The following is a 23,361-nucleotide window of genomic DNA, read 5'->3' as shown; positions in this document are numbered from 1 at the left end:
TTGTTACACCCTTCTCCAACCACACATGAGCAACAGGCCCAATACAAGCATCAGAATTGTCTGGTCTCTGGGATTTTGCTAAGACACTAACTGGATGCAACCTAGTTATGGTGCCATTCTCCCCAGCAGATGCAAACTTAGGACCATTCCCTTCCTGGGCTTTAGTTGAATCCAGAACCAACTCTGAGACAACTAAATTACTCTCAACCATCACAGGCCGAAAGGCACCTTCTGTCTGCTCCACAGACAAAAAAGAGTTGGAGACGCATTTTCCTTTACTAGACATATAATTTGGGATTTCATTTCCCTTGTCCCAGCACACCGGGCTGTTCACAGACAACTGCTTGGAGACTGGGGTAGCTTCCTCCATAGGCAAGTCAATACCCCTGACAGACACAGGCACATTTCCTTCACTGTCACTATTCTTCGCACAGGAAACAGATAAGGTATAGGGACACTCATCTTCCACTCTCCTTGCCTTCCCAAACTGCTGACTAGATAAAGCCATCAGCTCACAAGACTGCCTAGGCTCATCCAAAATCTCCTTGTTCTCCTCTCCCTTTGCTTGATCTAATTCCAGATTTACTTCTGAGACATTAGATAGATATTCAGAAACTTCATTCACAGCCAAACAGCTACTTTCCAAAGACAAACTTTTGGAGAAACCCTCCATAGGCACAACCTTAGGATCAATCCTCTCTTGTGCCTGGTTTGTATTAACTTGACTGACCATAGCTTTAATATCATTTCCAATCATAATATCCTTAGGGATTATGTCTTTTACTCCCACAACCATGGTGCCCTCCAATCCCTTCCATTTCAGGTGGATTTTAGCCAAAGGCACCCTGACAAAATACTTAGATAAGGCTACAACAGTTACATCTTCACCTGGCAAATAATCTTCCTTCCTGACAAGACTTGCTTTAACCAGAGTAATATCTGCTGCGGTGTCCCTCCATGCCATACACCTCACTCCATTAACTTCTGCACTGCTAATAAACTCTGCATTATTTCCCCCATATTTAGCTCTAATGTGAGTTTTAAGGTCAAATTCTTCCGAGACCACAGAAACAGCATTTGCACACAGGGCACCAATGCTGGGCTCTGTGTGGCTTGCCTGTGAGTTTACAACAACAGGGTTAGCATTGGCCGTGGCATTTGGGGTTGCTGGTTTTGGGCCGCCCTTCAGTGTCGGGCAGTCTGGTCTCATGTGGCCCAGCATACCACAGTGATAGCATGTAACCTGTTCCGTCCTGGGATGTGAGTTCCTACCCCCCGGGTCCCCTTGAACTCCTTTAGAAGAGTCAGGTTTATTTTTAAATCCTTCCCTCCTCTTGAACTGGGGAGAATGGTGATCAGTTTTCCCCGGGGTTTTACACCCTTCTCGAGCCCTGTTTTGGGTATGGGCATCCGCAATCTCTGCTGCCCGTAGGACTGACTCAGGGTCCCTGTCACACACAGCTGCTCTCACATTGTCCGGCACAATGTCTAAGAACTGTTCCAAAGTTATTAAATCCAGCAGTTTTTCAAAACTCCCATGAACCTTGGCTCCCATAACCCACTTTTTAACAAAACCCATCAGCTTATGAGCACATTCTACAAAAGTACAATCCTTAGACATTTTAAACTCTCTAAACTTAACTCTGTAAGATTCAGGAGTAACCTTGAACCGCCTTAACACAGAATCCTTAAACCGCTCATAATTTAAGGCTTCTTGTTCCCCCAAGTCATTAAACACCTCCCTGGCTTTTCCAGTCAGTCTGGTCAGCAGGACAGGCATTCGCTGACCCTCAGGGATCTGGTACAGATTGCAGAGGCGTTCAAAGGTAGACAAAAACTCCTCTATATCCTCAGTATCATTGTAAATGGGACACATCCTTTCCCAGTTTTTCTCATGGTGGGGGGGAAGTGGAGTACCAGGTGGGGATGACTTTCTCCGCTCTTCCATTACTTGGAGCTGAAGTCTGGCCGTCTCCTGTTCCATCCTGTGAGTCTCCTGCTCAGCAGCGAGCAGCTCTAGACGTCCCTTACGAGCTCTCTCTTCTCTCTCATCAGCCTCCTTCTTTCTTTGATCAGCCTCTTTCTCTCTCTCAGCAGCCTCTTTCTCTCTCTCAGCAGCCTCTTTCTCTCTCTCTCTTTCTAACTCTGCTATTTTTTGCTTCTCCAGCAATCGAAGATCTGCTAGCTTCTGTTCATGCTCAAATTGCAGTTTACTTGTCACCCTTTGCATCCTAATTTTTTCTGCATCTTCTGCAGCCTCAGGTAAGGGCTGTGCTCTTGCCCCCTGATCACTGGCTATTAACAGATTTCTCAGTTCTTCCTTTGTAGCTTTCTTTCTAAAGCATATCCTCTTTTCTGAACACAAATTTTCCAGGGCTTTTTTGCCAAGTCCCTCATATGCTCTTTGCTCAGCCATTGCAGCAGCTCTTTAACCAACAAAACTCTCAATCCCAAAATTCAAATTTGGATCGCGTGGGGTTCTGACCCGAAGCTTAATTGACCTGGTTCTGTGGATCCAAGCACGACTACGCCACTGTGACAATGCGGTTCTGGCGGAACCCAACTGAGAGTGCCAACTCAGGACAAATTGCTCAAATAGGGCAGTTACAGCCCAAGGCTGGGGTTTTTCCACCTCTAAGGCAAACCAAACCAGCCAGACTAAGACTTCGATCTCACCCCACTGGCTAACCGCAAGTCTCACAAGCAATCTCCTTAGACACTCCAGTTACCCAGTATTACCACCAGTGCCACACGTTATGGGGACAAATGGTTATAAAAACCAATACCCCAGTAAAAGAAAACGGTTCTCCCGATCCCAAAGGACCAAGCCCCAGACCCAGGTCAATGTAGAAGTCAGACCTTACCCACAAATCACGCTACTGCCAATCCTTTAGAATCTAAAATCTAAAGGTTTATTCATAAAAGGAAAAAGATAGAGATGAGAGTTAGAATTGGTTAAATGGAATCAATTACATACAGTAATGGCACAGTTCTTGGTTCAGGCTTGCAGCAGCGATGGAATAAACTGCAGGTTCAAATCAAGTCTCTGGAATACATCCCCCGCTGGGATGGGTCCTCAGTCCTTTGTTCAGAGCTTCAGTTTGTAGCAAAGTCCCTCCAGAGGTAAGAAGCAGGATTGAAGACAAGATGGAGATCAGGCATCAGCCTTATATAGTCTTTTCCAGGTGTAAGTTCACCTCTTTGTTCTTACTGTGGAAAATTACAGCAAAAATGGAGTCTGGAGTCACATGGGCCAGTCCCTGCATACTTTGCTGAGGTACAAGGCGTATCTGCCTTCTCTCAATGGGTCCATTGTATAGCTGATGGTCCTTAATGGGCCATCAAGCAGGCTAGGCAGAGCTAATCTCAGCTTGTCTGGGATGTCACCCAGAAGCATAGCATAAGTTTGCCATACAGACAGTATAGAGCCAATATTCATAACTTCAACTACAAAACTGATACATACATATAGACAGCATAATCATAACCAGTAAACCATAACCTTGTCCTAGACACCCCATTTGACCCCCTTTATACAAGATTTGGGTGCCACTACAGGACCTTGGTTGCAACAATGATCTATATGGTCCCAGTTTATGTCAATATCGTCACACCTACTTAATCAAATTATTCAAATTACCCAGGTTAAGTTGTAAAGATGCTTAGAAGAAATTCATAGGTCCCTAATGATCTTGAAAACAAGCTGTATTCTATCAATTCTATTTTCCCATTGTGTATTTGACACATTACAGATCCTGGAAAAAATTGAAATGGTTGGGAAGCTCTACTTGCAACTTCTCAGCGTTGGCAACATCCTTTTCATAGACTGGAAAGCTGAAGTTTGTTGTGACCCCAAACACAAAGTAACAATCTACGCAGAGTTTGGAATAGCCGGAATCCTTGTTCAGAGCAACAAACCCATCCTGGAAGAATTAGACGGCATTTGCAAAGTCATGGAGCATTGCCTTGTGGAGTGGAAGAAATATCTGGAGACTCAAAGGAATAATTATTGCCATCTAAACATGTTCACTGCACGCCAACTCTTCTACTTGTGTAGCAAGTTAGCCCAACTGCATGAAGGACAAACAGACCCACAGGTTCTGAATATGCTTTCTGTTTTCAAGCATGATGTTATAGAAGAGGATATCAGAGAGACATTAAAGAGAGCACTTGAAACTCCTGCAGAATCCATTGATATATCACAGAAAGATGATCTGTCCGTGTCCTGGAATGACTACGTTGTTAAATTTCCTCAGCTCATCCAAGGTCTGGTTGAGTCTGGGTATGACGAATCAGTGGGTAAGGCAGCTCTGCAGAGTTTCCTGCCAAACTCAGCCATTACAGAGCATATGCTCATGAAATTTGCCTTAGACTACGCTGATGAAGAGGAAGAGATTGAAGAGCTGAGCAAATTATACGACGAGCAGAGAGAAGCCTTTCTGCAGAATTCCATGAAGTTTAAAAACAGGAACAGAGATGTGGATCCATCTACCTTCCAAAGTCTTGCGAAAGATGAACTGGCCATTTCCTTTGAGAGTTTGCCATCTATTCACGCCAAGGTGCATTTGCTCTGGAACGCTTACTGTAGCAAGCTCACTGGCCTGGTGTCGGACAAATACATCAGCCTGGATGTTTTCGGTGAAATGCTGAAATACCTGACGTCTCCTGAAACCGCTGTCATTGAGAGGAATTTACCAGTGGGTTTGGAAGCAGGAAGGCCTTGCCTTGTCACATGTAAAGAAGAGCAGATGTTACCCTCCTTGCTGTCTGTCTATAGGCACTCTGAGGGGGCACCTCTTCCAACGTATGATGAGGTGCTGGTCTGTACCCCTGAGACAGAGGAAGAAGACATTGAGCTGATTGTGAGGAGAGCTCTTTCCCCAGAGTCCAGACACAAAAAGATCTATTGCTTGCTTGGTGCAGAAAAATTAGTTTACAAAGTCTCTGAACAGCTGGAATCCCTCTTCTTCCACTTTGCACAATCTTGTAGCAATGCGGATTACAGGTTTCTTATCTTCTGTGACACCAAAGCTCACAATTCTTATGTTATAACGGCCTTCAACACATACAAAGTCTCCTTTTCCTGTGATTCGGGAGTAGAAATTCAGAAATACCTGAAGACACACCTGAGAGTGCCCAGTGGGGTGGCACCTGTTGCTCAGGTCTTTGAAGAATCTTATCAACAGAACATGAAGTTTGTATTTTCAGAGCGAGCTGGCATGGGTAAGTTTTAGTAGAGATTTTATCTGGATTATATTTGTCCTGATGAGTATGAATTGAATACAGATTAAGGGCTAGATTCTGCTTAGCCCTTATGCACTGGGAGATGGAGCAGAATCAGTCTTCTCTGTCCCAGCTCCTCTGGCAGGGCCCCAGAGAACATAGGGAACAGGTAGACCCATAACCTACATGGGGGGGGTCAAGGTCTAGCTGGAGGTGTAGCTATGGGCACACTTTCTCTGTGAGGCTCCTGCCTATCTTTAGACACTGTTAGTCAAATGGGCTGTTGGTCGAGACTTGGCTCTGGGGCTGCAGGAGGTGGCATAGGAGCCGGCTGAAGAGAATCTGGAGCAGAAAATCTGCCCTCAGTTTTAGCTTTGTTTATGCTTTTTATTGAGAGGGTGGGGATTCAGAACCTGAACTGATACCACAATCACTGGGCCTTTACCATTAAGAGCTTATTTTACAGCAAGTTACTATAACAGGGTTAAAAAAAACACCTTGATGAAATCATGGAGGATAGTCCATGGTTATTAGCCAGGATGGGCAGGGATGGTGTCCCTAGCCTCTGTTTGCCAGAAGCTGGGAATGGGTGACAGGGATGGATCACTTGATGATTACCTGTTCTATTCATTCCCTCTGGGGCACCTGGCATTTGCCGCAGTCAGAAGACCAGATACTGGGCTAGATGGACCTTTGGTCTGACCCAGTATGGCCATTCTTATGTTCTAAGTTGTTCCATGCCTAACCTGTGGAGTGAAGATGAAATTTCTCCAGTGTAGAAACTTCTTTTAGCTCCCAAGCTGAAGAAAAACTATACAAAAAGGCCAGATCTTCAGTCTGTGTATATGAGAGTAGATCCACTCACTCCAATGGCACCACACCCGTTCACACCAGCTGGGGATCTGGCCCATTGAGGCCAATGGAGCTATGGCTGGTTTACACCAGCTGGGGATCTGGCCTTCTCTGCTTCAGGTGAAGAAATGGAAACATAAAGACAGAGTATGAGAAGGCAGAGCACTGTAGAAATTAAATTTCAACCTTCTCTCTCATTTTAGGGAAGTCTTTGTTTGTAGCAAATACCACCAGAAAAGCCAAAACCCGACCAGAGAATGCAGGACTGAGCCACAAAACCATTAGGCTGACAGAGTCGGAAATAGATTTTGGATTTCTCCTGGAGGAGCTTCGCTCACTGGAACAGAAACCAACTGAGGCTGGGCCCAGGATCTTCCACATTGACGTATCCCCTGTGGTAAGTATCTCTTTACTGAACGCAATCTCCATGCCATGATGTACACTGAAGATGAATTTTTCACGGCCTCATTCAAAATGTGAATGTGCCTTTCAGTGTCGGATAAGTAAATTCCTTCCACTGGTAGGTAGTATTGCAATGCAGTTAATACCCTTCAGTTTCTGTAACAAAGGGTTAAACTGTGAACAGTTGTCTTACCTGAAATTTAGTTATCCTACTTGAAGTTCCACCAGAAACCAAACTCTACCCACCCACTTGTGATGTCAGAAGAAGGTGACGCTCCCAGCAGATTTTAACTCTGCATCACTGTGCAGTGTCCCAGTCACCAGGGCCGGCTCCAGGCAGCAGCATAGCAAGCTGGTGCTTGGGGCGGCCAATGGAAAGGGGCGGCACGTCCGGCCCTTCGGTGGCAATTCGGCAGCGGGTCCCTCACTCCCTCTTGGAGGAAGGACCTGCCGCCGAATTGCCGCCAAAGAATGAAGCGGCGGGGGTAGAGTCGTGGCTGAAGTGCCGCAGATCGCAATCGTGGCTTTTTTTTTTTTTTTTGGCTGCTTAGGGCAGCAAAAACCCTGGAGCTGGCCCTGTCAGTCACAATGCCCGCAGATCTCTTTGTATTGCCATTGTCTCTGTCACTGGTACAGCGACAGCCCAGCATTTACTGTCACAGTAGCAGGGAGACCACACAATGGGTCAAATCCTTGCCTGGTGTAAATCAGTGTAGCTTGCTTGAAGTCAATGGCGCTATGCCTGTTTTACACCAGCTGAGGTTCTGACCTGGGATGTACCATCGTGGGGCATCTCTTTTCTTTTGTTGATTTTTTGGGTCGTCACTGATTCAGAATGTTTAGTAACAGTGGGAAGCAATGAACAGTTGACATTGTCATGAAGCAAAACTGACCAGCCCTGCATCTTTCTTGACAGGTCTCGAAGGGTCTTTACAAGTTACTGATTGAGCTGTGCATTCTGAGACACATCCAAAGCCCTGATGGCATGGTCTGGAAGTGCAGAGAGTCCCATCTTTATTTGATTGAATACCTGGTGAGAGGAAAAGGCATAAGCAGCACAAGAAAACAAGAGGTATTCTCCAAATGTTATGCACTGTGAATAGCAGATTTTCTCAGGAACCTAGCAACACGCCTGTGATAGCAGCATGTTAAAATTCAAAGTGAGAAGACCTTGATGGAACTACAAATCTTTGGCCTGTATTGTACTGTCCAAAAATAGAGAAAAATGAGTGAGCTGTATAAAATCATTGCTGTTGGAAGAAACACATATTATCAGTACCAGAGCTGCTGGAAAAATGAAAATTCCATCCTGTTGGAAAATCTGCTATTTCAATTTTTCATACTAACTTTGGAAAGTTCTGAAAAGTTTTGATTCAGAAATATCAGAATGAAAAATGGCAACATTTTTGATTGAAAGAAAATGTTCAGACGTGTCAAAATGAACTTTTTTCATTTTAACATCAAATCAAAACAATTTTTGACGTGATTCAAAACAAAAAAAAATTGTTTCAGTGTTTTTTTTTATGGAAAATTGAAAAATGTAATAAAAATGTAATCAAAATCGATCCTTTCCTGCAAACAATTTCAATGAAACCACATTTTTTGACAGGAAATTTTTTCAGTCAAAAATTTTTGCCCAACTTTAGTCAGTATCCAGAAGAGCGTTAAGTTGGACATATTGTATATGTATAAATAAAGTTAAAGAGCCTACCTTGAATCTTGTGAATCTATTTATACCTATATGATGCTACCATTCTGATCTAATAATGTACAAATGACAACACAAGGTGCCAAACAGTGGAAAATCAGGACCCAAGATTGGTGCTTCACTTGTTTTAGAACATCAACTACACACAGATGTGTGCAAGGGGCAAGACCATTGGACTATATTAGAGTAAGGCTTTTTTTATAGCAGGGCTTATAATTTACCTAGAATTAGCGACTGCTCATCTTTCAAAGTTTTGTGACTTAAACTCTATCATTTAGGAAGACGAGATGGTACCATTTGAGGATTAGGTAAATTACTTCATGAATCTAAATTTGGCTGTATCACAGTGAATGATTAGCACCGTGTAACATGGTCCTGCCTTACCCCAATATCTTTGTGCTCTGCTCATTAAGTCATGTCCTCATGAATAATATAAATGTCAGTTTATAGATGATTGCTTCAGTTTATAACTTCAGTGTTTATAAACCTTTAACCCCTTGTCATTTGGCTTTTAGATGACCAGTGAAATGGAGAAAGGATTTCTAGGTCTCCTTCCAGCTGTGAAATGCATGTCACCAATAGAAGTACTAGAGATACTTAAAAACAACAGTTCTGGAGCTGCTGCTGGCGTGGAACAACAGCTACTGGACAGTGACACGTTCAAGGGTGATGCCTTCCAAAGGTCATATCAGTACATCAGCAGATATCAGCGAAAGGCCAATCTTGACAGGTTCTGTTTCACCCCTGGGAGGGTTGAAGGGACCCAGGAAGTGTGTCTGAGGCTCTTGTTGGACTCCTGTGGGAGAAAGAACCCTTCCTGGACTGAGCTCAGCAACTTCACGCGCTTCCTAAACCTCCAGCTGATGAAGTGTGAAAACTCAGTGTTCTGCAGCAGCAAATTAGCTGGAGAGGAATTTAAGGGGTTTAAAGCATTTATTGTAAAATTTATGATCACCATGTCCAAGGACTTTGCCTTGCCTTCCCTAGCCATGGCAGATGAAAGCTCACCCAGCGAAGAGGAGAAAATGGACGAGGACAGTGTACTGAGAAGCTATCAGCTAAGACGCAAGTGGGAGCAAGAGTCTCACCCCTACATAATTTTCCATGCTGACAACCACTCCGTGGAGTTTTTGGGTTTTCATATCAATTTGAGTTTTGATGCTGTTGATGCACATTCACAGGCTGTTCTAGAGAAGAAGGTTATTGACCGACGTTTATATCTCACCCTTGAGGCTCAGAAAGTCCCTTTCAATAAAAAGTTTGAAGATCTGTCCAGACAAGAGCAGCTAGAAACTCTCTGCAGCGTATTCGGTGTGAGAAGCTCCCAAGACCCAGATGAATCCTACAAACTGACCCTGGACAATACCATGAAAATGCTGGCCATTCACCTGAGGTTCCAGTGTGGGATTCCCGTGATTGTCATGGGCGAAACAGGCTGTGGGAAGACCAAGTTGGTGCAGTTCATGTGCAGCTTGCAAAGAGCAGGAAGGGATGTTCAGAATATGATCCTGGTGCGTGTTCATGGAGGCACCAGCTCCAAAATCATCCACCAGAAAGTCAAGGAAGCCATCGAGCTGGCGCGCGTCAATGAAGAGACGCACAACATGGACACGGTGCTGTTCTTTGATGAAGCCAACACCACCGAAGCTGTGTTTGCAATTAAAGAGGTCCTATGTGACCAGAGTGTGAATGGAGAGCCAATCTCCACCACTCGCTTAAAAGTGGTGGCTGCTTGCAACCCTTACAAAAGGCACACCAAGGAAACCATTGAGAAGCTAGAGAAAGCTGGCTTGGGGTACAGAGTTCGGAGTGAAGACACCCTAGAAAAGCTGGGCTACATCCCTTTGAGGCAGCTGGTGTATCGGGTGCAGCCTCTTCCACCGAGCATGTTGCCCCTTGTCTGGGACTTCGGAGAGCTAAATGAAAATACTCAGAGTCTGTACATCAGACAGATTGTTAAATCCATCGTGAAAGACAAGCTTCCCGAAGAGAACATGGATGTTTTTACCTCTGTCATTTCCACCTCCCAGAAGTTTTTAAGAGAAAAGAAAGAGGAATGCAGAATCGCCAGTCTCCGGGACATAGAGCGCTGCATGCGGGTGCTGCTGTGGTTTTATAACTTAAGAGACCTGCTTTTTCCTCTTATCGATTTAAAAAAGAGTAAGGCTCAACAGTCAAATGACTATGACCCGTCCATTCATGCCCTTGCAAAGGGGTGTGAGAAAGATCAGATATCTGCATTAAATGAAGCACAAAGATCTCTGGTTCTTGCAGTTGGGGTTTGCTATTATGTATCTCTCGAGAGTCGCCAAGATTATCTGAAAGAGATCGCAAAATGCTTCTCTGTGCCCGAATCCCTGCTTCAACTAGAGATTGTACTTTGCCAAGAGGTGTTCCTGGATAACCTCTCTGTTCCCAGCACAACAGCACGGAATGATGCCCTAAGGGAAAACATCTTCATGATGGTCATATGCATGGACCTGAGAGTGCCGCTCTTCCTTGTCGGGAAGCCAGGTAGCTCCAAATCCTTGTCTAAGACCATAGCCGCTGACGCAATGCGGGGCAGATTATCTGAAAAAGAATTGTTCAAACGGTGCAAGCAGATCCAACTGATGTCATTCCAGTGCAGCCCTCATTCCAAGCCCGAAGGAATCATCTCCACTTTCAAACAATGTGCACAGTTCCAAAGGGGCCAGAAACTGAAGGAGTTTGCCTCTGTGGTTATCCTGGATGAGATAGGCCTTGCAGAAGACTCACCTGAGATGCCCCTGAAGACACTGCACCCTCTTCTTGAAGATGGTTGCATTGATGATGAAGCCCCAGAACCTTACAAAAAAGTTGGCTTTGTTGGCATTTCGAACTGGGCCCTGGACCCTGCTAAAATGAACCGGGGCCTCCTTGTGTTCCGGACCGACCTCAACAAAGATGAGCTGGTGAAGACCGCCAAGGGGATCTGTGCTGTTGATCGGCATGTTACCAAGATTGAGCGTTTGTTCCCCTCCCTGGCTGACTTCTATTGTGAGGTGTTAAAGGAACAGTCCATGGAATTTTTTGGGCTCCGTGACTTCTACAGCCTCATCAAAATGATACTGTTCTACACCAAGAACATAAAAAGCATCTCCCAAGAAAAACAGGTCATTGCAAAAGCAATTCTGAGAAACTTTGGAGGTTTAAAAGATCTCAATCCTTTAGAACTGTTCAGAAAGTGCTCACCCATATCTCTGCCTTCCAACTTAGAAACCATCCATACAGTTCATTTGTTACAGGAAAATTTAGACAAGAAACAGATGGGGTTTGTATCTAGATACTTGTTGCTGTTAACAACAAACCATGCGGCTTTCCAGATCATACAGATGACCAAACTCATGGACATAGAGAACTGTGATATTATATTTGGCTCGGGTTTCCCATGGGACCAAGAATATTCACAAGTGTGCCGCTCTGTTAACAGAGTGAAAATCTGCATGGAGATAGGCAGGCCCGTCATTCTCTTAAACATTCACAACCTGTACGAAAGCCTTTACGATGCCCTGAACCAGTGCTTCGTCAGGTTAGGAGGAAACTATTATGTCGACCTTGGCCTTGGAACTCACAGGGTTAAATGCCGCGTGAAGGAGGAGTTTAGGTTGATTGTGATTGAGGAGAAGAACGTGGTTTACACGCAGTTCCCCACCCCGCTGTTGAACAGGCTGGAGAAGCACTGCTTGGAGATGAACACCATTCTGCACTGGCAGCAGAAGGGGCTGACGACACAGCTGAATGAATGGGCCATGTTGTTTGTCACTATCAAGAACACTGACTTCTGCTGCACGAGGCCGGCAGACCTGGCTCCCCAGGAACGTGATGTTTTCATTGGTTTCAGTGACGACACTTCTGCCACTGTTGTTCTGCAGTGCTCTCCGAGTGGTTTTCATGGGAACTGTCTGCCCGATGAAGAGTCAGTCCTCTCAGCTTCTAAAAGTAAACTCATTGAGTGTGCAACCCCCGATTCCATCCTGCGCCTCAAATATTCTTCGCTGGAGGATGCGGAGCAGGTTCAGGACCTGTACTTTGGAAAGCAGAAGCACAATGGCCTGATTGACATTCTGTGGGGGGCAGTGAATCAAGAGTCAAATGCAGATGGCACCAATGGACTGTGCCTGGAGGTGAGATGTTTTATTTCAGTGTTGTTATAATGGGCCTGACTCTCAGAGGTGGGGGCAACCAGAACTCCAGTTGATTCCCGTGATAGCTGCAGGTGCACAGCACCCCTGAAAATACAGTATTAGACGACGACTACTAGTATTATTATTTATTGTTCATATTGAGGTAGCACCGATAGACCCCAGTCACAATCGGAGCTCCATTATGCTGGGCCCTGTACAAACACGTGGGAAGGATGTTGATAAATTGGAGAGGGTTCAGAGAATAGTCATAAGAATGATTAAAGGATTAGAACACAAGCCTTATAGCGAGAGATTCAAGGAGCTCGATCTATTTAGCTTAACAAAGAGAAGGTCCAAAGCTGACTTGCTGACAGTCTCTAAGTGGGAACAAATATTTGATAATGGGCTCTTCAGTCTGCTTGGTATAACATGATCCCATGGCTGGAAGTTGAAGCTAGACAAAATTCAGATTGGAAATGAAGCATACATTTTTAACAATGAGGATAATTAACTATTGGAATAACTTACCAAGGGCTGTGTTTGGACTCTGTTAGTGGCAGTCTTAACATCAAAGTTGGGTTTTTTTAAAAGTTCGATTCTGCCTCAAGCAGGAATTATTTTTGGGAAATCCTATAGCCTCTGTTAGACAGGAGGCCAGACTAAATGATCACAATGGTCACTTCTGGCCTTGGAATCTATGAACTGAAGTTCTTGGTTTCAACAAATTCTTGTGGCAGTGAGTTCCACAGGCTAATTACATGTGTGAAAAATTATTTCTTTTTATCAGTTTTGAATTCCCCACCTTTTATTTTCATTGACTGTCCCCTTGTTACTGTGTTATGAGACAGGGAGAACAGATGCTCCTTATCTCCCTTCTCTAGAACAGTGAGTATTTTAAAGATTTGGATCCAGCCCTCTTTTTTTCATCTCCTTTCTGTGGTAACAATCCCAATCCTTCAGTCTTTATACAGAGCAGTGTTTTTCTAGGTTCTTTGACTTTGTCATTACAAGTAAAAAGTTTGTGGTTTTGAGAAACTAAGAGGTTAGTTCTGTATATAAGAACATAGGAGTGGAAAGGGACCTTCTGGAACATCTAGTCCCATCCTTGCTCACATAGGCAACTCTGTCAGATAATTCCCTTAATAAATTTATCAAGTTGCATCTTAAAACCAGTTTGGTTTCTTGCCCCCGCTGCTCCTATTGGGAGATTTCCAGAACTTCCTTCGCCTGATGGTTAGAAACCTTCTTCTACATTTATTCATGGCCAGTTTATCCCCGTTTGTTCTTGTGCCAACATTGTCCTTTAGCTTCAATAGCCCTTCTCCCTCCATGGTTTCACCCCCTGATGTGTTTATAGAGAGCAATAGGATCCCCTCTCAGCCTTCATTTTGTTAGGCTAAACCGCTCTTCCAGTGCCATCTTGCAAGATCAGCTCTCCATCCCCCTGAGCATCCTAGTAGCTCTTCTCTGCACCTGCTCCACTTTGAATTCATATGTAGGTGGGTTTCTGCTAAGTGCCTATTTGCCTAACTCTGTCTGCATCTTACCCAGCTATCCCAACCTGGCCTAAGATCCTCCAGCCTTTTTCACTGACCCAAAGCCCAGAAAGTCAATGAGAGTCATTATTATTGTGTCCATTGCAAGGAAACTCATATGATCCACTAATGTTTGGTGTTGGTACCTCATGCTATGGTCTTGTCAAAACCCATACAGCATGTCTGTGGAGGGGACATGTTTCAGAACAGGGCTGTCTCCCCTCCCAGTCAGTGCTGACTCCAATGCCCCATTTGTGGCGTTAGAGGGCGCTGTGCTGCAAGGAGTGGGGTGGGGGCTCTGTAGGGGGGCTCTCCCCTCCCAGTCAGTGCTGATTCCAATGCCCCAGTCTGATGAAGTGGGCATTCACCCATGAAAGCTTATGCTCCAATACTTCTGTTAGTCTTAAAGGTGCCACAGGACCCTCTGTTGCTTTTTACAGATTCAGACTAATACGGCTACCCCTCTGATACTTAATGCCCCAGTTGTGCCGCTAGAGGGCGCTATGTTGCAGGGAGTGGGGTGGGGGCTCTGAAGAGAGGCTCTCCCCTCTGTCAGTGTTGACTCCAATGCCCCAGTTGTGGCAGTAGAGGGCGCTGTGCTGCAGGAAATGGGGTGGTTCGTGGCTCTGTTTTTTCAACAACAAAAATCAACATTTTCCATGAGAGGGAAAAAAACATTTTCACATCAGTTCTATTGGGCAGCCATTCAAAAGTCCCGTAAGGAATTATTTTTATTGCAGTTTTCGTGTGTATTTACAATAGCAAAATCAAGCGCAAAAATCTTGCCTAAATTGACTTCTTTTTCCTAGGTTTCTACACATGCAAGACTTCTAAACCAGAGAGATTTGGAAATAGTAAGAAAGAGACTGAACCTCCAAAATAAAATCCGCTGTCTTTTTCTAAAGCAGTTCCATACAGAACATGCATTCCGCCAGGAACTTAGGTAACGAGTTTTTTTGTTCCTACTTCTTTTCTTGTTGTTTAGTTCTGTATGTGATTTTTTTAAAAGTATCTAAAGAGACTTTTTTATCATGTGCAGTAAGTTCTTCAGAAAATCGACAGAAGAGAAACTGCTTTTTGTCCAGTTCAACTTTGACGAGCCGCAGAGCAGCAAAAGGCTTCTTGCCTGTGCAAAGTAAGCAGCTTTTCTTATAATTTTAGGGCCCAATACAGTGGAGGAGTTAAGCATGTGTTTCAGTGATTTGCTGAATCGGGGCCTTATAAAATAACCATGTTAGTTCTATGCTAGTAGATCTTCCTGCTGATGGAATTTCCAGCCCTCCACTCCATTGCAGTGTCTGAGGGAGGCTGAATGGGAACAATAAGGAATCTCGGAGGCCAGTTCGGCAGCCAACCAAAGATGCCACATTTATTATGATAACAATTTGATTTATGACCAATAACTAATATCTTAATCCTTATACACACACATTATACCTAATACCTACACACACACACACACACATCCATCAGATGTTCTGCAGCTGCTGCATAGTTACCAGTCCTGCTTGAGTCTGTGGCTTGAGTTTGCAGCTTGGGTTCGTAGCTTGTGGCGGCTAACTGGCCAGGAAAGCCAGGCACAAGGACGAGCTGGGTCTCTGTCAGGCATGCACCGATGCCCTTCCATGTTGGCAGCAGAATGTTACCCTCCTCCAAAGTTTTCCATCTCACCCATCCTTTTTGTAGGCTTTAGTTTGAATCCAGAGTCTATAGGTCTTGCTGTGTCACGCTGCCTCTGGGTTTGGTGATTGATCACCCGTCAATTGCAGACATGACTTTCAGACTCGGACCGGGCTTTGATCTTCCTTTTATTGTACCTTTTCTTTTTAGGGTGAATTCTTCTTACTTTGTTAGGGCTCTTGTCTGCATCTTCAGCCGTTGGTGTTTGAACTCTATTTAATCAGGACAGGCTGGGGCTGGAGGTTGATTCCATCATCCATACATACCTCATTCACACATTTAAACTAAACTAATAAGATTACAGCAGGGTTTGCAAAAATGAAGGTTGCAGCAAGCCCTTACAAAATGGAGTAAGCGTTTTAAAATGGGGTTTGAATTACAATATGGCAAACAGTGAACAGAAGTTACAATATAGACAAGTGTAATAAATGGTGAACAGAAGTTACAATACTGAAACAGTGCAAGTCTTAGTGATTTAAGCAGGAATTGGATTGATAGTGAAACTTACAAAGGCAACTGACTGAACAGCTATGGCTCTTAACAAGCATCTTAATTGTTAATTAGCCAGTTATTGGGGTAATCGGTTTTATGAATGAATATTGTTTCATTCATAAAACTTTACTTATGAAGTTACATTAATAAAGTGAACAATTAAAAACAATTTCATTCATCAGTTCTACACAGGGAGGGGAATTAACCATTGGAACAGCTCCCCTAGGGATGGGGTGAATCTCCATCACTGGGAGTCTGTAAATCATGGCTGGGTGTCTCTTTCTAAAAACTCCACTCTAGCTCACAGAGAAGTTGTTGGGCCGGATTCAGGAATCACCAAGTGAGATTCTTTCACCTGTGCTATCATGTAGGAGGTCAGACTGGATGGTCAGAAGGTCTATGAAGCTATGAATCTTACTTCTGTTGTGTTTTCAGGTACTGCATAGAGGATGAGAGAAGAAAACCAGGAACGACCGGTCCATCACACGCCGTCATCATAACCAAAGTCCCAAGGATACTTGGGGGGTGCAGCTACCTGGCATTCAGTGCTGGTAAGAATGTGTCTTGATTTGGAAAAAAATGAAAGTAAGAGGGACTGTCAAAATTATTGCAACATTTTGAATAATTTTTAACCATCTTAATTACTGTTTAGGGTGGAATTTTCAGTAGCATGTAAGGCCTGAAGTTTTGGTATTTAGGCATTGCTGTGCTCACCATTGCAATGCCTAAGTCCCATTTTCTAAAGAGATTTAGGCACTTAGGACAGTCAATGGGATTTAGGCTCCTAGGTGCTTAAATCACATTTGAAATTGAGACTTAGGCTCCTAAATCAGTTATGTGTTGCAATGCTGAGCACAGCAACACCTAAATAACTTTAAAGATCTGGGCCTAAGTGATTTAGAAGTATAAGTCCTGTTTCCTTGGAACTTGTGCTCCTAAGTCACATGAGGGAGAGCTATCAAAATTGAACCAAAAACTGGAATTTCAACAAAAACAATAATTTTCCCAAGGAAAGCTGGTTCTTTTTGTTTGGAATTCCCCACCACTGTTTTTGATCAAAATTTGAAGTTTTGATGAAAAATGTCACAGAAATGTCAAAAATCAAAAAACAAATTCTGCTAGCTGTAGTTGGGAACTCTTCGAGGAAAAGGCTGGTGGTGCTGGATGTTCAAGAAAGCGAGCTTTCCCCCAAATGATATAACTCACACACGGACAGAAGGGCAGACAGTAGACGAGAAAGCAGTGACTCTGCAAGGATCTAGGGGTCACAGTGGACAGAGTAGCTCAACATAAGCTCCCAATGCAATGGTGTGACAACAAGGGCTAATGCAATCCTTGGAGGTATAAACAGGAGGAGTGAGTAGCAGTAGGGAGATGATTTTACCCCTGTATATGGCGTTGGTGAGGCAAACACTAGAATACTGCATCTAGTTCTAATATTTACGTTTTAAAAAGGATGCTAAAAATTGGAGAAGGTGCAGAGAATAGATACAAAAATGATATGAAGGCTGGAGAAAATGCCTTACAGTGCGAGACTTAACCACTGGAACAAACTACCAAGGGAAGTGGTGGATTCTCCATTCCTTGATGTCTTCAAATCCAGATTACATGCCTGGCTGGAAAGATGTGCAAGTTATTGGGCTCAATACGGGGTAACTTGGTGCAATTTAATGACCTGTGCTATACAGGAAGTCAGACTGATGATCTAATGGTCCCTTCTGGCCTTAAACTCTGTGACTCAATGACATTTTGTGGTCTATTCCATTTCTGCCTCTGCAGGTGAGTGGCGCTCTGTTCACTTGGATGACCTGCTGCCTCCCGAGACCTTTGCAGCCAATCTGGGACAGCTCTCCAAAATGACAGTCGCTGAGATTTTCATGAACAGCACCCAGCAGGGAACCGACACAGGTAACTGACTTCTTGCTTTAAACCCATCTCTGATGTGTTGTTTTACCTTCAACCATTTCCCTGTCCCGTAAGGGGATGGTAACATCAGTGGATTGAAGTTTAATCAGATAAGGAGATGTCACTGTATGCTCAAAAGCAACTGTGCAAATGGAGCTGTGGTGTTCCATGCACATTCCCTCTGAGGACTCAGTTTTGATTTAGGCTACACCCCCACACAGAGAAGTAAGAGGGGGGTAGGGAATCCCCTAATGCTCCTGTCTGGGTCATCCAGCCCACGGATCCATGTGCACAGGAGTCAAAGGCAGTGCTGGGTTTACTATGGTGGCAGTGGCGCTATTGCACTTGGCCCACGCTTGGAAGCAGCTGTCACTGTGCCGCAGTGGGTCACAACTGAGAATACCAGACTGCTGAGACATGGGGCAGACTCACCCCACACCGGTGGTTATTCTTCCCTGAGAGATACCAAACCACTCACAAAAGTAACTTCAGTCCCACCACAGGAGCTAACAAGAAGTCAGAAATGCAGTCTCCTTAGGCACTGCAGCCCTTGTTTCACCACTAGAGTTAATGATAGTGGTTACTTAAAACCAGTTTAATCAAACAAAGGGTTCTTCTGATCCAAAGGACCAGCCACATTCCCAGATCAATATATTACTCAGATTTTACCCAGTAATCACACTGTTGCCAATCCTTAAGTATCTAATATCTGAAGGTTTTGATGCAACAGATAAGTAACATGCAATTGCTCATCATTCAAGGTTGTCCAGAGGATTCTATTGCCCCTGAAGAGGCTGAAAAAGCCAATGACTCCCCAGAGGAAAATGTAAGTGTCTTATCTTGCCTGCCATAAGTGAGAACTATCAAATCCAGTCTCAGCTTTTCAAATATAACAGGTCCAAATTGGAGAGATCCCTGCTTCTCGGTTTCGCTGCCCAAGGGCGGAAAGGTTGCAGGGCATCATGCCTGGCACTTTAGAGGAGATCATCAGCCATTCTCCCTTGTTAAGTATGTGGGAAAGTTGGCCCTAGGAGTGAGTTTCAGAACTTCTGGGTTCCATTTCTGGCTCTGTCACTGACTTCCTGTGTGACATGGGGAAAGTCACTGAATGTCTCTTGACCTCAGCTCCCCCCATGGCTGGGAGGGGGAATAGCGCTGCCAACCTCACGAAGATAAACTCATCGGTGTTTGTGAGGTGCTCAGATACCGCAGAGATGCAGCTATATGAGCTAGATACAAGAACTGCAGCCCTGAGATGCAGCACGTGCCCCCCCAAACTGCTACCAAGATTGCCAGGGAGCAGCTCAGACGCTATTCTGCTGGTGGCCATGAAAATGAAGGATGGTCTAGTATTCTGGGCACTAGCCTGGGACACAGGAGACCTTTGTTTAATTCTTTGCTTTGCTGCTGACTTCCTGTGTGTCCCTGAATCAGTCACTTAGTATCTTAGTGTCTCAGTTCCCATCTTCCCAATGGGGATAATAGCATTGCCCTGCCAAATATTTTTCCAGCTGCAACTGATCAACACTGAATACACGATCAAACAAAGTGTCCAGAAAGCTGTGATCCAGCTGGAGGATAAGAAAGACAACAGCCAGCGAGCTACAGAAAGGATACAGATTCTCTGTGGTGCACTTTTTCAGTCTCAAAGCAAGAATATATGTGAGTATAAACAAAGGCCTTGTATTTGTGTGTGACTGGATATTACAAGAAGTTTTAAGAACAAACTGGATGGATTAGTGGTACAATAGCTAGAGCACTAGCTTTACAGCCATGGATTCCTGGGTAAAAATGTGCCATTTAGACATCAAATGAAAGATGAGTGTGGAGATCTTTCATGCTGCTGTGCTGTCAACATTTGTTACATTCTACACAATAATTGAAGGCAACTGTGCAATCATCCTTAGGGATTAAATGTGATCCAACTTTAAATAAATGAATGTGTAAATATTTCAACTAAGCAGATGGAAAGTGCTTTATTTTATGGAGGGAAACTATAGCTCAGTGGTTCTCAACCTATTTACAGTTGTGGGCCACATCGAATACAACATATATGGCCCTGAGGATGTCACATGGGCTGTAGTTCTGCGCTGATTGAGCCACAAGTGGCCCGCAGGCCACAGATTGAGAACCACTGTGTCAGGTGACACTGAAAAGTGTCAGTTCTTCTTCGAGTGCTTGCTCATATCGATTCCAATTAGGTGTGCGCGCGCCGCGTGCACGATCGTCGGAGAATTTTCTACCCTAGCAACACCGGCGGGTCGGCTGTGGAGCCCCCTAGAGTGGCGCCTTCATGGCGCTGAATATATACCCCAGCCGACCCGGCGCCCCCTCTGTTCCTTCTTACCGCCCCTGACGGTCGTTGGAACTGTGGAGCGCGGCGTAGCTGTTCTCCACTCTCCCTAGCTTATTCCGTTTATTGATAGTTGTAGTTATAGTTAGATAGTTGTTCATTCACTTTGTTAATAGTTGTTATATAGTTAAAGGGGATTAAGGGGGTTCTCTCCCCCTTTTTCCCCCGGCGCGTGGCCGGGCTCATGCCCAAGGCTCCCGGCTTCAAACAGTGCGCGTCCTGCGCTAAGCCTATGCCAACGAGTGACCCGCACGACTCGTGTCTGAAGTGCCTGGGGGAGTCCCATCAGACAGATAAGTGCAAGATCTGTAAGGCCTTCAGACCGAGGACTAAGAAGGAGCGGGACTTTCGGCTTCGGCAACTCCTTATGGAGGCGGCACTTAGCCCGGACGCTCCATCGGCACGTCAAGCCCCGGCACCGAGCGCCTCGGTGCGCAGTGCCCCGGCGGCACCGACCATTCCGACCACGTCGGACAAGCCTCCACGGCACCGGACCCCGTCGGCACCGCACTCACAGCAAGTGCCTCGGCGCCGTTCATCATCCCCGGGACATAAAAAATCCCATAAGACGGGGACTGCCGTACTGAAGACGCCGGCTCCCCCGGTGCCGAGGGTAGAGCCGCGTCCGCCCGTGGAGCACCAAAAACAGGTGCCTCCAGCACCGTCGACTCCGGCTCCGAGGCCGTTGAGTCCGGTGCAGACAGGGTCACCACCGCGACCGGCGGTGATACAGTGCCTCCCGTCGACTCCAGAGACCTTCACGGCGGCGAGAGACTTGATCGCTCTCACGGAGACGGCACCGCCCCAACCACCGGCACCGTCGGCACCGTTGACTCGCCCGGTCCAGTCCAGGGGGAAACCTGCCTTGATGCGCCCTCCATCGCAGGGGCTGGAACCACGGCACCGGTCCAGGTCCCGAAGCAGGTCCCCACGCCGCTCGCAGTCCCGGCGCCGGATATCACCTCGGCACCGGTCGTACTCGCGGCTAAGATCATCGTCGCGGCACCGTTCTACGTCCCGGCACCGCTATGATCGTCGGCACCAGTCGACATCGAGACGTAGTTCTCGGCACTGCTACGATCGACGCTCGACGTCGAGAGGCCGCTCCCGGCACCGGGCCTACTCAAGATCACTCTCCAGGTCCAGGTCGGACTCTCGGCACCGACGCGGTCATCGGCACCGATCCCGATCTCGGCACCGTTCGCCGGCACCGCATAGGGACCGTTCATCTCTGGACCGGCACCGTACGGCACCGTACCTTCCGGAGCTCGTCTCGGCACGGTCGGCACCGCCATGGCCATCTAGATCAGTGTCCCGCTCCTCCGATGGGGCATCGAGATCGGCATACCCCCCTCAGGGGCAGGCCGATGATCCGGACATGGGCCACTGGCAGGAGGTAGCGGAGGATCCCGCTCAGGGACCTTCGCACTGGTCGTTTTGGACCCCGTGGGCATACCACCAAGCTCAAGGGGCTCCACCACCATCAGTCTCTCGCTCGGTGCACTCTGAGCGAAGGGCCCCAGAGTCCACCATCTCTCGCCCTCCTCCAGGGGGCATGGAGGCTTCCGTGCCCGCACCACCTAATGTCCTGGACCCAGGGGCAGGTGATGCTCCGCTCCAGGGCTCGTTGGACCAGGACCCGCCCTTGGATCCCTTGCCACCTGAGGCATCTACCTCATCTTCCCCAGATGAGGCAGTGGCGGGCACAACGAGCACAGGTCCACCCCCGATAGATCTCCGGGCACACCAGGACCTATTACGTAGGGTGGCACGTAATATGGACCTTCAGGCAGAGGAGATAGTGGAGGTGCAAGACCCCATTGTGAACATCCTCTCTGCGGATGCCCCATCCAGAGTGGCATTGCCCCTGATCCGCACGATCCAGGCTAACGCCACTACGATATGGCAAACTCCTGCCTCTATCCCACCCACAGCCAGAGGGGTGGAAAGAAAGTACTTTGTCCCCTCAAAGGACTATGAGTACTTGTATACCCACCCCCAGCCGTGTTCACTGGTGGTGTCATCAGTGAATGCAAGGGAGCGCCACGGTCAACAGGCCGCAGCGCCCAAATTGAAGGAGGCTAAGCGCCTCGATTTGTTTGGCCGTAAAGTTTATTCAGCCGGAGGGCTGCAACTTAGAGCGGCTAACCAGCAGGCGCTCCTGAGCCGCTACAACTTTAATTCCTGGAACTCTATGGGGAAGTTCAAGGAATTGGTTCCCCAAGAGTCCAGGGAGGAGTTTGGGGCCTTGGTAGAGGAGGGTAAGAAGGTGGCTCGGACCTCCTTGCAAGCCTCCTTGGACATAGCGGACTCGGCTGCGAGAACCCTGGCTTCGGGTATCGCTATGCGGAGGATCTCCTGGCTTCAGGTTTCGGGTTTGCCTCCGGAGCTGCAGCAAACCCTACAGGATCTGCCCTTTGAGGGACATGGATTGTTCTCGGACAAGACGGACTCTCGTCTGCAGAGCCTCAAGGACTCGAGAACAATCATGCGCTCCCTGGGGATGCATGTTGCGGGTCCCCAGCGCAGACCATTTAGGCCCCAGCCTCAACGTTTCTACCCCCCTCCACCTCGTCAGAGACAGGACTCTGCCAGAAGGCGGGGGCGAGGTGGTAGGAGAAGGTGGACTGGCCCTCAACCCGGTCAGAACCAGGGGCCACCAAGACCACCTTCAGGCCCCAGGCAGAACTTTTGAAGGTGCGGTCGAGGACGGCGCCCCAGTCATCCCCCAGGATCCAGCCCCCTCCTTTCGGGATCGCCTTTCCCATTTCCACCGTGCTTGGTCCCTTATAACCTCGGACCGTTGGGTCCTTCGCACGGTAGAGAGAGGATACGCTATCCAGTTTTCTTCATTCCCCCCCTCCCACCCCCCTTCCCCGTCCCTCTTCAGGGACCCTTCTCACGAGCAACTTCTTATACAAGAGGTTTCCACGCTCCTTGCTATGGGGGCCATAGAGGAGGTTCCAGTAGAGTTAAGGGGCAGGGGATTTTATTCCCGTTACTTCCTGATCCCCAAGTCCAAAGGGGGTCTGAGACCCATCTTGGACTTGCGCGGACTCAACAAAT

At 46.5% G+C, this 23,361-nt stretch overlaps 1 protein-coding gene across 1 annotated transcript in view; it reads left to right on the top strand.

Moving 5' to 3' along the window:
• The window catches only part of LOC101945176 (E3 ubiquitin-protein ligase RNF213-like), a 174,008-nt gene that overhangs the window by 74,304 nt on the left and 76,343 nt on the right, over positions 1-23,361 (top strand). The window contains exons 25-34 of the mRNA XM_065594454.1: positions 3,753-5,223; positions 6,279-6,472; positions 7,394-7,549; positions 8,701-12,330; positions 14,675-14,808; positions 14,905-15,000; positions 16,473-16,588; positions 17,817-17,945; positions 18,704-18,768; positions 19,454-19,604. Of these exons, the coding sequence (XP_065450526.1) occupies positions 3,753-5,223; positions 6,279-6,472; positions 7,394-7,549; positions 8,701-12,330; positions 14,675-14,808; positions 14,905-15,000; positions 16,473-16,588; positions 17,817-17,945; positions 18,704-18,768; positions 19,454-19,604 (6,142 nt within the window). The remainder of the gene's footprint in view (positions 1-3,752; positions 5,224-6,278; positions 6,473-7,393; positions 7,550-8,700; positions 12,331-14,674; positions 14,809-14,904; positions 15,001-16,472; positions 16,589-17,816; positions 17,946-18,703; positions 18,769-19,453; positions 19,605-23,361) is intronic.

The sequence above is a fragment of the Chrysemys picta genome, chromosome 4, assembly GCF_011386835.1.
Source record: "Chrysemys picta bellii isolate R12L10 chromosome 4, ASM1138683v2, whole genome shotgun sequence".
NCBI lineage: Eukaryota > Metazoa > Chordata > Testudines > Emydidae > Chrysemys > Chrysemys picta.
Note: the sequence above shows the minus strand (reverse complement) of the source record. Positions and strands in the feature narration are given on the sequence as shown.